Source organism: Mustela lutreola, chromosome 18 (genome assembly GCF_030435805.1).
Source record: "Mustela lutreola isolate mMusLut2 chromosome 18, mMusLut2.pri, whole genome shotgun sequence".
NCBI lineage: Eukaryota > Metazoa > Chordata > Mammalia > Carnivora > Mustelidae > Mustela > Mustela lutreola.
The window spans coordinates 23,747,024-23,764,869 of record NC_081307.1 but is presented as its reverse complement, the minus strand read 5'-3'; the positions used below and the strand labels follow the sequence as shown (position 1 = coordinate 23,764,869).

The window sequence follows — 17,846 nt, the reverse complement described above, 5'->3', positions numbered from 1 at the left end:
CCCCAAAATAACCCAATTAAAATGGGCACAGGACATATAAAAGACATCTTCCCAAAGACATACAAATGGACAACAGATTCATGAAAAGATGCTCAATATTTCTAATCATCAGGGAAATGCAAATAAAACCACAATGAGATATCTTCTCACACCTGTCAAATGACTAAAATAAAAAACACAAGAAATAAAAGGTGTTGGCTAGGATGTGGAGAAAAAGAAACATTTACGCACTGGGGTAGGAATGCAAGCTGGTGCAGCCACTATGAAAAACTTTGTGAAGTTCCCTCAAAAAACTAAAAATAAAGTACTATATGATCCACTAATTCCACTACTGGATATTTACCCAAAGAAATCAACATTAATTTAAAAAGTTATAATGCACACTGTGTTTATTGCAGCATTATCCACAATAGCTAAACTATGGAAGCAACAGCTGAATGGATAAAAGAAGAAGTACATACACACAATGGAATTTTACTTGGCCATAAAAAGGTATGAAATCTTGCCATTTGCAACAACATGGATGGATCTAGAGAATATAATGCTAAATGAAATTTAAGTCAGTCGCAGAAAGATAAATACCATATGATTTCACTCCCATATGGAATTTAAAGAACAAAACAAAAGGACAAAGAAAGAAAAACAGACTCTTAAAGAATGGGTGACTGCCAGAAGGGAAGGGGAGGACAGGTGAAATAGATGAAGGGATTAAGAATATACTTAAAATGATAAACACTGAGTAATGTATAGAACTACTGTATCACTACCATAGTATACATGTGAAAGTAATATAACACTGTATGTCAGTTATACTAGAATTTTATTTTATTTATTTTTTTATACTAGAATTTTAAAAAGTTAAAAGAGCACTCTGATAAAATCAGAAATGAATTATGACTGACACCACCAAAATATAAAGGATTATAAGATACTACTACAATTACATGCCAACAAATTGGACAACCTAGAAGAAATGTATAGATTCATAGAAACACACAATCCTCTAAGACTGAATCATGAAGAAACCGAAAATGTGAATAGATCAATTACTAGTAAGATTGAATCAGTAATCAAAAACCTCCCAACGATCAAAAGTTCAGAACCAGATGGCTTACTAGTGAATTCTACCAAACATTCGAAAATTTAATACCTATCCTTCTCAACTTTTTCAAAAAATTGAAAAAGGAACACTCCCCAAATCTTTCTGAGGCCAGCAAGCTGACAAGAAACCACAGAAAAAGAAAATTACAGGCCATTATCAGTGACTGACATTAATGCAAAAATCCTCAACAAAATACTAGCAAACTGAATTTTAAAATACAGCAAAAGTTCATACACGATGATCAAATGGGATTTATTCCAGGAATGCTCATAGACTGGAGGAATTACTATTGTTAAAATGTCCATACTACCCAAAGCAATCTACAGATTCAATGTAATTCTTATCAAAATCCCAATGGTATTTTTCCACAGAACTAGACCAAATAATTCTAAAATTGTCAAAAATCACAAAAGATCCCAAATAGCCAAAGCAATCTTGAGAAAGGAGAACAATGCTGATTTCAAACTACAGAACAAATCTAGAGTAATTGAAACAATATAATAATGGCATAAAAATGCACACATGCCATCAGTGAACCCGAATTACGAACCCAGAATTAAAGGCACACATATACAGACAATTAATTTACACAATTAATTTACAATGGAGAAATGAGTCTCTTCAATAAATGGTGCTGGGGAAAGCTGGAGAGCCACATGCAAAGGAATGAAACTAGACCAGTGTCTTGCACCAGAGACAGAAATTAACTCAAATGGATTAAAGACTTGAATATAAGACCTGATATCATAAAATTCCTAGAAGGACATAGGTGGTAAGCTCCTCAGTATGGGCTTTAGCAGTATGTTTGTGACTCCAATACCAAGGAAAAGAGCAATAATAAACAAATGGGATTGCATCAAACTAAAAAGCTTCAGCACAGCAAAAGAAATCATCAAAACAAAAAGGCAACCTACTGAATGGGAGATTTTTGCAAATTGTATATCTGCTAAGGGATTAATATATAAGATATATAAAGAACGCCTACAACTCAACAACAAAAAGACAACCTGGAGCACCTGGGTGGCTCAGTAGGTTGAGCCTCTGCCTTCGCCTCAGGTCATGATCCTGGGATCCGGGGATGGAGCCCCACATCGGGCTCCCTGCTCCACGGGGAGCCTGCTTCTCCCTTTCCCACTCCCCCTGCTTGTGTTCCCTCTCTCCCAGTCTCTGTCTCTGTCAAATAAATAAATAAATAAAATCTTAAAAAAAAAAAAAAAAGACAACCTAATTAAAAAATGGGTAGAGGATCTGAATAGACATTTTTTTTCCCAAAGAAAACATACCAATGGCCAACAGGACCATAAGGGATGCTTAACATCATTAATCAGGGAAATACCGACCTAAACCACAATAAGGTATCATCTCAAATGGTTAGAATGGCTATTACCATTCTTGTTATCACAAGAGATAACAAGGCTTAGAGAAGATACGGTAAAGTGGACCCTGTATACCGTTCTTGGTAAAGCCACTGTGGAAAACAGTATGGAGATTCCTCAACAAATTAATAGAACTTCCACTTCTGTGTACTTATCATCAGCATGCAAAAACAGTGATTTGGAAAGACGTGTGCATTCCTATGTTCAGTGCAGCATTGTTTACAATAGCTGAGAAGTGGAAAAAACCTAAATGTCCATCAATGGCTGATTGAATAACGATAAGTCATACATATACAATGGACTACCACTTAGCCCAGAAAAAAATTTGTGACAACACAAATGGACCCTAAAGGTATTATGACAAGTGAAATAAGTCAGAAGGAGAAAGATAAACATGGTATGACTTCACTCACATGTGGGATCTAATACAGAAACAAAAAAGAAATGAACAAACAGAACAAAAACTCCCAGATATGGAAAAAGAGATTGGTGTTCATCAGAGAGTAAGGGGGTTAGGTGAAATGGGGGAAGGGAGCCCCTGTATGATGATGGATTGTAAACAGCCTTTTAGTGGTATCTCTTATATTGTATATGGAAACATGTAATGTTATAGACCAGTTTTGCTTTAACTAGAAAAAAAAAATTCTGAGCAGGAATATCATGACAACAATTAAGGATGATTAGTTTGGCTCCAATCAAACCAGTAGAAAGCACCTAAATTTAAGCAAAAATAACACATTTAAGTATCTGCAAATGAAATGTTTTGATTTCAGTAAAAACTCGATACACTAAGTGTATGACCCTGAGAGCCCACTTGTCAAACTGCTGCTAAATTTGATTTACTGGACTCCTTATGTTCTTAGCCCAAGTTTCTAATTATAATTAGCATTTTTAAAAAGACCTGTGTCTCAGACCTGCCTCCAACTACTATAATTGGTAAACCGATTACCTTTTCCACTTCTAGCTTTGCAGGTGCAAAATCCTCATCCAGAGCTAAGCACTGAAGAAAGAGCTGTAAGGCATCACCTAAAAAACCAGCATCCTGGAGTACTTTTCCTTTCCTGAAGTAGACCTTCAATGAAAGCACAAATACACAACTTTTAGTGACACAATTATTTTTGAAAAATCAGTATCTACAAAAAAAAAAAAAATGGTTTGCTTGGAAATGCGCATTTTGAAATTCTGAACAACTGAGGAGCCCAGAGCATTTCAAGGTATGTTTACATGCTTCCCTGGAGAAGCACTTATGGGAAAATGACTTCAAAACTGTCACTTCAGTAATAAATGCAGAGGATTCCTTCTTTTTTAATAGTTCTAAAGCTGTCCATACAGATCATTTTCAATCATTGTATTTGCCTTATACTAACCAGTCAAGCCAGCATGGGATTTGGTATCGTTTTTCATATTAATTTATAATTTTTTAGAGCATCCTTAATATATTGTCCTCAAAGGCATCGTTTCAAATGGGGGAAAAGTCATATAAAATAGTAACTTCTAGCTTGAAGAACATATATGGGACATGAACTGATTTGCTTTGGCAATTGGATAAAAAATTAGTAAACTGATTACTTATATTTTGCAAGGCAACCTCTGGTGTCCCCATTTACTGTGTTAAATCACTCCTCATCTAGTCCCCATGATGATGCCTCCATTTTCCAATCTCTTCCCTTCCCATCAGTACACCTCCTCCACCAATTTTCAGTTTGGATCCAACAGGACCAGTTGTATCTCTTTGAGGAAATTTTGCATACTCAAGTCTCTTATTATTATTACTTTTTTTCCTCAGTGCCTTAAATCCAGGTTGTTCTTTAGTTAGGAAATGAAGGTTTCTTAGGGTTTAAAAAATTGCTTTATAGCCATCTGCTCAACATACTAACCCTAGATTTCTAGAACGCTATATGTTTTTTTAAAGAGCCAACAAATCTATTTTGTTTAAACTTCTAACCATAACTGAATTCATGTTCCCTACAGGTGAAATTTTTAAATATGTAAATGTAAAACAGTAACTTTACCTCAGGCCAATTTGGCAGTTGAAAGAGGACTGCATTTAAATCTTCTATGGCGGCTTTAAACTCTTGAAGACCAGCGTATGATTCCGCTCGGTAAATTTTTAGAGTCACATCACTGGGCTCTGAAACAAATATTTTATAAAGGTTTATTTTTAAAATATTATTGTCAGATCCACAAAATACAAACTAGTTTAAGAATTGACTTAGTGATTCCAGCTAATAACCACCAAAGCAGAGTATAGGTGCAACCCATGTAAGTGTTGAATTTTATCTAGACGTTTAATCGTTAAGACTGTATGTAGACAAATTTAGCACAGGAGCGGATCATTTTTAAGTACTGAAAATATTTTATAATGTAAATAATCACCTCTAAGAAAAAAAGTGTTTTCTTAAAATAGGGAGGGCATTCTACACAGACCTGAAAACCAGATCTTAGAGGTTTCAAAGATTTGCCTCTTCGTGGGAAATCTTAATTTTTCAAACCTCAATTTCTAAATCCTCACTGACAAACAACCATACGTGCAACTACTCCACACACAATTTCCACAGGAACAAAGACTGACCAAGGCTCAAACTTAGGAGGGTACACAATGGTCCTGATTCTGGAGGAAATGGATTGATAATTTAAGAGGTCAAAATTTTAATTCCTGCCATTAGCAGAAATGATATTTTGTCACTGCCAAACAGATCTAATTTCGAATGTTTCTGAGACAAAAGCTTTGTTGATATTTTGACTACCGTCCTCTACCTCTGTACTTGAGAAACCAAATTCATACCCAATGGCGGTCAGAATTTCAGTTAGGTGGCACCGTCTGTGATACTACCATCACTTGTTACAGGTACATAGATTCAAAATCTGAAGTCCAAGCCAGAAACTGATTTTCAGCACATCTACAGACAAAATTAATCCGACTCTTTTAAAGTTAGTCATCTTTGAAGCCTTCAAAAATATATGCTTATGAAATAAGGCATTCATTGTGAAGAGGGGAAAGACCCATAATGCCTCATTGAAATAAAAAAAAGACAAAACGGTAATAAAACTCAATAGCTCCCTGGTTTACTTTACTTTTTAGATGATTGCTTTCCTACAGAGAACTCCCGACAATGGGACTGGCCTTTTTCAGCTGATGTTAAGAATTGGAACTATGTTGTTTCTTCGAATTTATACCAATGGAAATTTTCAAAGAAGAATGAAATATTTCAAGAAAATATTTCATGCTTCCTAAATAAAAAAGACACATCTAGAATATTTTGTCTTTTGTTTCGTAAAGGAATGTAACTGGAAACCATTATCTCTGAATAAAAACACATGGAAACTGAAAACTCAATATGGATTCATCAATCAAGAATGAAGAGTCCTGGCACAAAACTTGACCCTGTTGGTGCTTGGAAGATTTTCTTTTATCCCTGTCTTTGAGGAGTTTACAATCCAATTAGAAAACTTTATTTTATTATGAAATGGATCATGTAATCTTGATTTGACAAAAACAACTGCAGTTCAGAAAACTGAGAGCAGCGTATGCCAAAATGGTCCAAGAATGAGTAGTTCAAAAGCACCAAAAGAACCCGGACCCATTAAGGACTGCTCACCCAGAGCCGGGTGCTTCCAACAGCATCCTTGAGCCTCCCTTCTTTGCATCTCAAAGAGAGGGAGTTCACTGTGGCAGCAAGCAGCCCTTTCCATTCTTGGTTCCCTGAGGGGCTTTTTTCATTTCAATTTTTTCCTTTTACAGCAGGTCCCCCACTGCATCACACTTGATGCCGCACACATTCAAAACTTCTGAATATCCAACCCTTTTATCAATGCTTTCAGTACTGAATACAGCTTCTTTGGGTTAGCACTGTAGCAAGTGTCTGAGGCCACGTCTGTCGTTGTTGACAACACCCAGCCAACGTATCACACTTCTCCACTCTGACCAAAGTGAAAAAAGATGGTTTCCCCTCTCCTCTCAACACAAACACACTCAGGATCTTGAGATGCTCTAAAGGCAGCCTAAGAAGTTAGTATGTATTGGGAGAAGAGAGAAGATACACATAAAACAACAAGAGGGCTAGATTTTAAAAGTCTTGCTCTCTAATACTTTGTAACATTTTTGTTAAGAACATCAAAAGTTAGGGGCACCTGGGTGGCTCAGTGGGTTAAGCCTCTGCCTTTGGCTCAGGTCATGATTTCAGGGTCCTGGGATCGAGCCCCAAATCGGAATCTGCTCTACAGGGAGCTGCTTCCCCCTCTCTCTGTCTGCCTGCCTCTCTGACTACTTGTGATCTCTTTGTCAAATAAATAAAATCTTAAAAAAAAAAAAAAAAAAAAGAACATCAAATGTTAATGGAATAATTATTTTAAACGACTTTATAAGGGGGGGGAAAAACCTCATCAAGTGAGTTGAAATTCCTAAAGCTTCTTAAGAGATTAGGGTCATCCCGCCCACTTATTTCAAAAAAGAGCCAAATGCACTAATTGAGACCCTGGAATCATCAAAGCATACAATGTCTGCCCTCCATGTAAACTTCTGTAAAAGGAAACTATAAACCACTCTTCTTTACTCCCCAAAAAACAACTATCAGCCCAGTTGTGTTAGAACTCAAGTCTGAAAGGGTCAACAAATGTTCCCAGTATGTTCTGCACCTGGCCTTGAGGACCTTGGCGTGAACAAGTCACCTCATAGAGCATGCTGTTGGAGAGGGGCCTCTCAGGCCACTACTGTGGGCACCCTACTGCCTGGCACATAACGGAGCCAATCTGTTGAAAAGTGAAGAAATACAGTTTGGGCTAATTGTACTAAAAGCATGATTTAACTCCCAAAGCTTTCTCTTCAGTTCTGAGCTTTTCAACCTGCCTTCAGATTCACCAAATTTCCAACTGCCTGCTATAATTTTCACACACTCAGTGCATTTCCATTTAAAAAAAAAAAAAAGATCTTGGGGTACCTGGGTGGCTCTGTGGGTTAAGTGTCTGCCTTCAGCTCAGGTCATGATCCCAGAGTCCTGGGATGGAGCCCCACAGTGGACTCCCTGCTCAGTGAGACTGCTTCTCTCTCTCCCTCTGCCCCTCCCCCTGCTTGTGCTCTCTCCCTCAAATGAATAAAATCTTAAAAAAAAAAAAAAAAAAAGTCTTTTCACTGTATTCTCTACTAGTAAAACCACTGACTTCCCAAATCAAATCCCCAATTTTGTCAATTTTACTTCCTATAATTCTCAAATCTGTCCCCGGTCTTTTCCAATCTTTCTGCTAACAGCCTTACATAAGGGTCTGGATCTAAATCTCTTAAGATTTTTGCAAGAGCTTGCTAACTGCTCTCCCTGCCTCCAGTCTTCCCCTACCTATATCCTCACCATCCAAAAGATCAGGTGGGTCTATTAGTACAACACGCAAATTCCTACACACCTGGCGCCTGCCCCTCTCCAGCCTCACTTCCTATCATTATCCAGCTCCCATTTGAGGTTCCAGTAATACCTAAACTCAGCCTGCCCCACGTCTGCCGTTCTAGTTCATGCCTCCTTCCTTTGCTCACAGACCTCTCTCCTTGGCAGAGCTCTACTTCAATACCGCACCTCCCCTTGGTCTGGGAAACTATTTTGCAACCAATCGGGACTCAGCTCACCAATCTCTTTCTCAAGATGCTTTCTTCTGAGTCTACCCTCACTTGGCACATCACTGCGGATCAAGAACAGGAGCTCTGAGGTTCTCACACTGCTGGGTTCAACTTCTGGCCCCTCCACTCACTGCGCCTGGGGCAGACAGCCAAACACCTCTGGTACCTGTTTCCTCAACTACAAAATTGAGAGTGTTTCCCCAAATTTATTTTTATTTAAGAAACACCACTTCCTATGATTTGCAACCTTCCAAACAATCCTATGTGGGTCTGGCACATTTTCCCAGATAAGGAGACTGGACACAGTTTAAGCAATTTGCCCAAGATCAAAAAGCTAGGAAGTGGTGGCTTAAAGATTCTTGCTCAGGCAGTCTGGCCCGAGAGTTCTTGCTGTTCACCTCTGCAAATAACAGTATTTACCTCACAGTATTACTCAAGAATAAGTTAATATATACAAAACACCCAGCACAGGGCTTGGTCCATTATAAATGTTGGCTATTATGACTGTGTCCCTTCACTGTATGTGCACTGCATTCGGTCTAAAATCTATTTTTGAGCTCTCTCCATTATTTCCTGTCTTTGTGTCCTCAAATCCTGGCTTTGCTAAATGTTTGCTGAACAAGGGAAACTTCATTAAAATCTGTCCCCTTATGCTCCTTAATGCACGCTCCCATTTTCTCTTCTCTTAGACCCAGTAATATGGCCAGTCACCAGGCAAATAAAAAAACGGAGATAAAATTCTGCTTCACATCTGAGGAAAGCAGGTCTTAAGCGGCCGAGGCATTTCAGGGGCCGAGGAGAGCTCTTCAGAATCCCCATTAATCATCCTTGTTCCAATCCTAAGGTAGTTTCCTTAGTTCATCTTCAAGAAACTTTTTTTCAGATTATAAAAATGTTTACTTACACAATTTGAAAAACCTACATATTAAGAAAGAAATTTTTAATTAAGAAATGTTCCCACCATAAAGAAATAACCAGTGTTGGCCAGTTTTTCCTATGTGTGTAGATTACATTTTTAATTTTACAGTTTTATGAACTCTACCCTATATACAGTTTACGACCTGCTTTTTGGTCACTGTAATTAAATCCACATGGTTTTTAATGGTTGCAAAATATCCTACCATATTCACAATCTATTTCAAAATACACTACTCAGCAGTTTTTACTTCTAATGTTTGCTAATATAAAGCGTACTACAGGGACCCCTGGGTGGCTTGGTTGATGGTCCTACTCTTGATTTCTGCTCAGGTAATGACCTTAGGGTCCTGGGATGGAGCCCAGCCTCAGGCTCCACACTCAGCAGGAACGTGCTTGAAATTCTCTCCCTCTGCCCCACCTCCCCATTTGTGTGCTAAAATAAATCTTTTATTTAAAAAAAAAAAAAAAAAAAGGAGGTACTACAAGGAACATCTGTATGCCTTTATATATCTATTTCCTTAGTCTAGAAAGTTGAATGGCTGTGTAGAAAATTATATATTCAAAGTTTCAATACATTCTGCTGGCCCTTTTATAAAAACTTATTTTTACATTCCCACAAGCTGTGTATTTTTGTTTCCTAGAAAAATACAAAAAAGCATTGTTTTAATGTGCATTTCTTCAGTAAGTCTGACCTTTAAAACTATATATTTACTGGCTACATTGTTTATGCATAAGAATAAACATTCCACATTCATAATCTTTTACTCATTCCTCTGAGTGCCTTTTTCTTAGATTTGTATGTTGAGCTGTTTCAACAACCTCAGTGGCCAACCAAAATGCCAAATTTCTTTTCTTCTGTCACTTTTTCAAGTTCAGTATTGTAGGGCTTGGTTATCATAGAAGCCACTTGGGTGGCTCAGTGGGTGAAGAGGCTGACTCTTGATTTCAACTCATGATCTCAGGGTCCTGAAATCGGGACCCCCACCTGGACTCCACGCTCAGCCAAGGAGTCTGCTTGGGATGCACTCTGGCCTCATCCTCTTGCCTCTGCCCTCCCCCCCCCCCCCACCTCATGCTCTCTCTTTCTAAAATAAATCTTTAAACTGAAAGCCACCAGTTGACAAGTTATTAGTGATTGATTACTGGTATACTATGAATGGGATAGTCTGGCATTAACCATTGGATTCAGAGCATCTGAGTTTAGATCCCAGGTTGAACAGTTTACCTTACTCTTTATTCATCTGGCTCCTGACCTATACAATGCTGGTGACACCTATGCCGTAAGACAGTTGTAAGGACTACGCAGACATTAACACAATGCCTGGCACACAAATAATAAATAATAGGTACTGTTACTATTATAAAATGTTTCAAAATAAGTTGAATAGCAATGAGATTAGCTCTTGATACAAGGTATTAGAGTGTTTTCCTTTCTCTTCCCCAAATAAATCTTTGCTGCGTGACAAACATCTTTAGGGATTGGTAGTGTAAACCGGACAAAAGGAGGGGAAGTGGGGGGACCAGACTGATCCCATCTGACCAAAGGGGGGGAGGGGGTGGAATTTGAACAGAAGTTTCTGTCTTGCATTTTAGAGCCTAAGTCATTCACCTACAGTTAAACATAGTAACAATTTTGAAAAAATATCTTTACAATGCAAGGCATGGGATACTATATAAACCCATTTAAATTTTCACTTGAATGTATCTAAGCCTCTTAGAATATTCCACTACATAGAAAAACAAATTCTGAATACACCAAAGGTTTATATACAAATAAGTAGAAATCTAATATAACAAGAGTTTTGGTAAATTCTGCATTGTTTGATGAACAAAGAAAAGAAATGAACAGAACACTTAATATTTACATAACCTGTTTTCCCATCTTCTATATCAGTAAGAATCTGCCACTGTAACTGGTCTTTGTAATGACCCTGAGGCATCACAAAAATCCTTAACATGACTTCTGATTTTAAAAAAAGGGTGAATCAGAAATGTACTGCATACGGGCTCGATTTGTCAGAGGTCAAGTAAGCAATAAGCCCCTTTTCAATAAATACAAGTTTGCTGTGATTTCAAATGAAATAAAAAAAATATAAACTCCATAAGGACAGGGTCTTTATTTTGTCCACTTCTCTATTTTCAGCAACTAAAACATAACACGTATGTAGTAAGTCCTCAGTAAAAACCTGCCGAATAAGAATACGTGAGATTCAGGATTTATATGCTAATTTTTAAAATCAATTTGAGTCTTAGAAGCAACATCCACACACTTGGTGCTTCTGCTTTCAGTTCTAACTTGCTTATTTGCTTGCCTCAAGAAAGGCACTTAAAATTCTTGGAGCTCTCTTCTTCAGTCTCGGAGCTAGGAATGCTCAAGTTGCCCTTCTACCTCGCATGATCTTTTGTAAGGATCAGTTAAGATAATGGAAAAGAAAATATTTTCTGCACTATGAAACACCAAGTAAATGTCAATGTTTACTGTTTCAAGTGTTTTACAGAGTAAGTTAGGACATACTAAGTTTACTGATTAAATCAATTTAAATCTCTTTACCTTAACCTAGTTAAGATATTAAACACCTTTACAGTTTCTGTAAGTGTATTCAGCATTTACCTACAATTTGGCTCATCTTTTTATAACTAAAGCCTTTCAGGATCTGTACTTTATTGATGGATGCTAAAATGTCACTACTAACTCACATATATAGGCTAGAATCAGGATTTAACCCTCACGCTGGTAATATTATTAATGTGGGAGAGAGAACAGAACAGGACTTGATGTCATAAAATTTAGATTTTAATTGTAGCTAAATCATCTAGTTGCAGCACAGCTTTTACATTTAAAAAATATATTTTTTAAAGATTTTATTTGAGAGAAAGCAAGAGCCTGAGAGAGAGCATGAGCAGGGGGAGGAGGGGGCAGCGGGAGAAGCAGGGAGCCCAGCTCCCCAATTAGGAGCTGTATCCCAGGACCCTGAGATCACTACCTGAGCATAAGGCAGATGCCCAACGCACTGAGCCACCCAGGCACCCCTAAAATTTTTAAACTAATATTTACCAGGCATTACTCTGTCAGGTACCATTCAAAGCATTTTACATCTCAGTTCTCCTAACACCTCTAGGTAGTTGTTAACCTACTGTGATCCATCTGGGAGTTATCTATCTACCAGATATTCTCGCTTTTCAAATAAGGAAACCAAAACAGTAAGGTCAGACAACAGGCCCAAGGTCAGAGAGTTAAGTGGAGGGCTGCGCTGGGACACACGCCCAGGCAGTCAGCTGCCAAGGTGTACAGCTTTAACCACTAGGCCATCCTGCACCCGAATGACAGCTGCCTCAATTTCCTTCTGAGGTAAGGGTATTCCACAGGATTCTTTGTGAAGATCAAATGATTAAATAATTTTTTTAATGCTTGATAATATGCAAGAACTACATAATTAATACTAAAGACAAAAATGTACAAGTATTTTAAATTAACTGCTCTCCCCTGAATGACATTCTTTAAAAAAACAAGAACAGTTCAAACTGTAATTTACAATGTTCTTTTGTCTTCTTTTGGGAGGGGGGGTATATATGGGGAAGAGGCAAGTCAGTGTAAAAACTCATTAAAAATTAAAGGGAACACAGCATAGCAAACTGGGATAATTTCAATAAGTATAAAGACTCAACACAGAAGAGACTTTTACACAATAGCCCTAAACTAAAGAGACAGAAAGTTATGAAACATCTGAGTTAATACCAAAAGATCAATAGATTAAATGTTATCTGAATATATTTCAATTCAACAGAAACTTATGTAATCTCAATGGGAAACTTCTGATTTTGGAAAAAGGTTTTCAAGCCTTCTTTTCTTGTCAACAGGGATAAACTGGAACAGGTGTGGGCTAACTGCAGACTAGATTCTTTTTCTAGTTAATAGTATTTCGTTTTTCATGATAAGAATTCTAAAAAGAAATTACAGTGAAGGTCTTTCAGTAATGAAAAGTAGCATGGGGAGCTACAACTGTACAATTATATAAACACATTTCAAACGCCTATCTAGTTAACTAGCTGACACTGAAAAAGTTAAAGCCTAACTACAGATTTATAACCCTACTGAACATTTTTATTCACCTCCATAAATTGTTTATTCACCTCCAAATTGTTAGAACACTTGATATCTATGTTTCACCAACTACAATTTGTTAAACTCTTAAGATTTTTTCCCCTCCTATGTTGAACTAAAAATTTATGGTATCAAAAAACTTAACCTTGTTACTAACATTCAGATACATTTTTGAGTATGAAATTAATGATTTTTCAAAGACCTCAGAAGAGGGAAAAAATAGGTTAATGAGGTGAAGGAAGACTTGAGTTCTAGTTCCACACTAGTAAGATTTCAGTGGCTGAACAGGCAAAATTCCCATGTGCTGACCATGCAAATTGTCTTTACAAAAGGAAAGCAGATATGGGTTTTTTTTCTGTTAAAAATAATATCCTCAATCCAAGGCCCAAATCTTCCTTAATTAAAAAGATTACTTGTTATAGAACATTAAGCCAAACCTAATAGTAAATGTGTGCACTGTTCTGTAGACTCAGACCTGAATTCCTAGTAAGTCCTGATTAAATTCTTACAGAGTGCAGTATTTAATGCCTTATAGTGCTATCAGTAAGTTTCAGCCTTTATTTTATACTAGCGACAAAACTCCCCTGGGAATTGGTTAAACATTTTCAATGGTTGAGCTATAAAGCCAGGACCAACCCTGGTGCAACAGGAGAAACGGATGATACAATGTTGCCTCTACAACCAGCTAGCTGTGTGACTGTAGACAAGTCATTTCACTGCCCTAGCTTGGGCTTCATTTTTTTTTTTTTTTTTAATGAAGACTGTGGCCTAGATGGTCTGCACTTCCTCACTCAAACTACCCAGAAAGGCGGAGCTGTCTGTATCAGAATTTTGTACTCCAACTAGTTCTCTTTTGTTCTGGGTCTATCATTCTACTCCATTTTATAACTACCTACACTTCCCATAAAGATTCTGAAAGACTATGAAAATATGCCAAGTTTATGTTTTGAACTCTAAAGGTATTATTAAATAGTATACTGTCACTATTCGAAATGACTAAGCACCTAGGATTAAAAAAAAAAAAATCCCACAAAAAAAAGAGAGTTTCAGTTAAACAGTTTATAAATTTACCTGATAATATCCGTTTATATTTTAGATGTCTTTCTCCAGGATTATTCTCTCCAGCATTATTTCATGCCAATAAAGACACCAATTTTGAAATAGGCTTATTTAACACAAAACGTAACAGTGACACTGTTGACATTGGGGGGCTGGTAACTGTGTGGGAGGCTGTCCGGTGCTCTCTCCAATGTTTAGCGGCATCCCCAGCCCCTACCCACGAGATGTACCAGCACTACTCCCACAATCGGTGGCAGTCAAAAATGTCTCCAGGTATTACCAGACACCGCTCTAGATAATGCCTCCTGGGGGGTAAAATCCCCGCCCCCCGGGTGGGGAAACCACCGATTTATAGAACTCTTTATTCTCCCTAGAAGAGTCTGGCAGTGTCCCTTTCCACAGCCTAAAACCATCTTAAAAAGTGCTAACCTAGGTTAGGAAGCCGAAGCTGCTTCTTGGAGGAGAAGAAACAGACCAAAGATCTAAAAGGCTTTTCCCTACATCTTGATCCAGTGTGGAAAGGCAAACAAGGGTGTCTAAGAACTCATCAGAGACTACCCCTTCATCTTGACCGTGAAACTAGAGGTATTCGAAAAGTAAGCCACGTGTATTTACGAAATAAGTGTGATCCGGGAATAGAGAGGTAAACCGGCATTTTCAGGTAAGCCTGGACACCCCCGAGCAGCTCCGACACCCGCCCCAAGCCCAGCGGCCGGCGGGGCCTCCCGGAGCTGGGTGCCGGCGCCGAGCTCCCGCCACGCCCACCGGACGTCACCCGTTACACAACCCCCCCCCCCACCCAGCTTATGCAATTCTGCCCTCCCGCGGCTTCCAATTGCCCCAGTGACTTTTGTGGGGTACGACCGTAAACGTTGCACGCCCAGCCTCGGCCGGAGGGATCCTCTCCCCGCCCCGGCTGTCGTGTGCCCGCGGCGGACCCGGCCCGGCCCGGCCTGGCGGGCCAATTACAGGAAAGAGCGCGGCAGGAAGCGAGCGGTCGCTCCGGCTCGCCCAACTTCCACCCCATCCCGCGCTCCCGCGGCCTCGCCCCGACCACCCGCTCCGCTCGGGACGCTCCCTCCTGACCGCAAGGCCGCGGCCGAGGGAACCCCGAGCCTGTGCGCCCCTCCCCGCGCCGCGTCACACTCGGCTCCGAAGGCGATCCCCATTGTGACCGAAGCACCCCGGGGCGCCGCCCCCTCCCACACCCTCCAGGACCCCGAAACCCTACAAGCGGGAGTCGGGCGGCCTCGGGGAGGCAGCGAAGTCTCCCTGGGGCGCAGACGAGCTCCGGGTAGCCGGGCCGTCGGGGAAAGGAGGGTGGGGTCGGCCGGGCCCACGCCGCATCCCCGCGCGGTCACCTGCTCGCAGCGCCTCGCAGGCGGCGGCCAGGGCCTCCCGGTAGCGCCCCTGGTGCAGCAGCTCCCCGAGCCGGCCAGCCGCGCGGGCTCGCTCCCGCTGGCCCGGGAACCACTTCTCGGCCAGGTGGTTGAGGACGACGCTGGTTCTGAAGCCCGAGGCGGCGATGGCGGCGGCCAGAGGCGGCGGCCGCGGGGTGGTGCCCTCAGCATCAGTGGCGGCGGCAGGCGGCAGCCGGTCCCGGCAGAGGCGGCAGCGGGCGCGGAGCTCTCTCCGCAGGCAGCGACGGCAGTAGCTGTGGCCACAGGGCACGGTCACAGGCTCGCTCAGGAAGCCCCGGCAGCCCAGGCAGCTGAGCAACCCGCCGGCACCGAGGTCTGCGCCCGCTGCCAGGGTCGCGCTCCAGCCCAGCCCGTGGCGGAGCCGGTAGTTGAGCACCAGGCAGTCCACCAGGGTGCCGAGGCACTCGGGCCTGACCGGGGCCCCGCGGCGCAGCGCCGCCGCGTACGCCTCCAGCGCTCCCTTCAGGTGGCCGCCCAGCGCCAGCAGCTCGCCGCGGCGGAGCAGCAGCTCCCAGCGCTCCGACTCCGCCGCCGCGCGCTCCAGCCGGTCGCCGCTGCCGCCGCCCACTTCCCAGAACCGGCCCCGGCTCCGCGGCGTGGGGGCCATCTCCCGGCTCCCTCCTGGGGAGCTCCTCGCCACGTCCGGAGAAGACATGGCCCGCGGAGGGCTGCTCCGCCGCCGCCGCCCGCCGCCACGGTCGCGGAGCCTCCGGGGCGCGCGGCTCCGCACGCGGCCCGCGAGCTGGGGGGCGTGGCGCGCGGACACAGCGGGGCGGCGCGCGCCCGGGAAGCCCCGGGGGCGGGGCCTGGCGGGCGCGGGGCGGGGCGGAGCGTGGCTGAAGCGCCCGGGACTCCCCCGCACGGCCTGCGCCCCGGGTCCCGGAGGAGCCTACAGCCTGGCCCCGCCCCTTCCGAAGCCCCTCCTGGGGAGGAACCCGAGGTCAGATGATCCCCCAGCGGGGATCTAATTGGCTTCTCCTGAAACAGGGGCCTGGCTTGTAATTGAACAAAGCCCCCAGGAGCCCGGGCCTCCACCCACCTCGCCTTTCCGCTGGACGCGTACCCTCACCTGCCAAGGCTTCTCTCCTAATGCCTGCCTGGTCGGTACTTTTCTGCCGGCGGCTGGCCTCCCGGGACTAAAGCCCAGATCGCCAGCACTCCCCTGACATGGCCGGCGTCCTGAGTGGGGACCCGCCCTCTCTTCCTGGCCGGTGGGAGCTTCCCGGTGAAGATGTCAGGTGCAGGTCTGCATTTTCTTTACACCCAAGTTGCAGATGGACATGTAGAGGCAGAAGACCTAAGAACGCGCAAAGTCGGTCTGATGACTTAGTGCCGCCTCAAGTCTAGGCTAGGTCAACTTTAGAGACGAAATGACCCCATCCACGTTCCTGAGCCGACTCCCTTCAGTGGCAAGTTACTGTGACCTTTCACACCCCCACTTCCAGGAAGGAAGCCCACAAGTTCCCAAGGTGTCAGATGGTACTCTTCACATCTCATTCAACGCTGTAAAGCTGGCTAAGCCCTATATTTGACATTTTTAAAGAGAAACCACCAAGATAAAATAGTTTTCATATGTCAGTCACAATAACACTACAACCCAAGCAGGGTCTGCAGTACTGCCAATGGAAGAAAAAAAAAAAAAGATCTGGGTTTTATATAACGGACTATATTTCCTTTAAACTTGATGTCAGAGTTTAAAGCTCTCAGCTAAAAATACAGATTTGATTAGAGGCCACTAGATTGTTACTTACTACTGGAAGTGACTTAGAACTTTCAGTCCTTTTTCAGATGGTTAGAAGCAATGGCCCAGAGAGGGAAGGTTACCTGCCCCAAATCACACAGCTAATAATATACAGAGGCTCTGCTTCCTACTCTCATTTCACTGTTAGGTTACTGTGTTAGATCTTAGAAATATATTACACAAGATTTTCAAAATCAAGGAAGTTGGTAAATGAAATGTTAACCTGAGCCTGCTATGCCTGAAATTGGCAAAGGTTTAATTAGCATCCTTCTTTATATGGAACAGGCAGTTAGGCTCAAAACTGCTTTTTGAGTTACATATGTTTCTACTACACAATGAGCAAATTCTGTGACTTCAGAAAAGATGCAGCTATATTGCCCCAAAAGGAACAAGGAAAAAGCTAGCTGGGGAAAAGCTGAGGTTCCCACTCCTGACAGGGTGCAGAGGGAACAGCCTCATTTACCATTCACACCTCACCTGAAACTGTAGCCAAGAAACAAGGAGCAGCTCCTCAATCATTTGAGG

General features: G+C 42.0%; 1 protein-coding gene across 1 annotated transcript in view; it reads right to left on the bottom strand.

The window, feature by feature from the left end:
- The window catches only part of LONRF1 (LON peptidase N-terminal domain and ring finger 1), a 37,544-nt gene extending 21,207 nt beyond the window's left edge, over positions 1-16,337 (bottom strand). Inside the window, exons 1-3 of the mRNA XM_059155877.1 lie at positions 15,521-16,337; positions 4,491-4,609; positions 3,428-3,550 (exon numbers count right to left, since the gene is read on the bottom strand). Of these exons, the coding sequence (XP_059011860.1) occupies positions 3,428-3,550; positions 4,491-4,609; positions 15,521-16,235 (957 nt within the window). The 5' untranslated portion in view covers positions 16,236-16,337. The remainder of the gene's footprint in view (positions 1-3,427; positions 3,551-4,490; positions 4,610-15,520) is intronic.
- Positions 16,338-17,846: the final 1,509 nt, after the last annotated feature.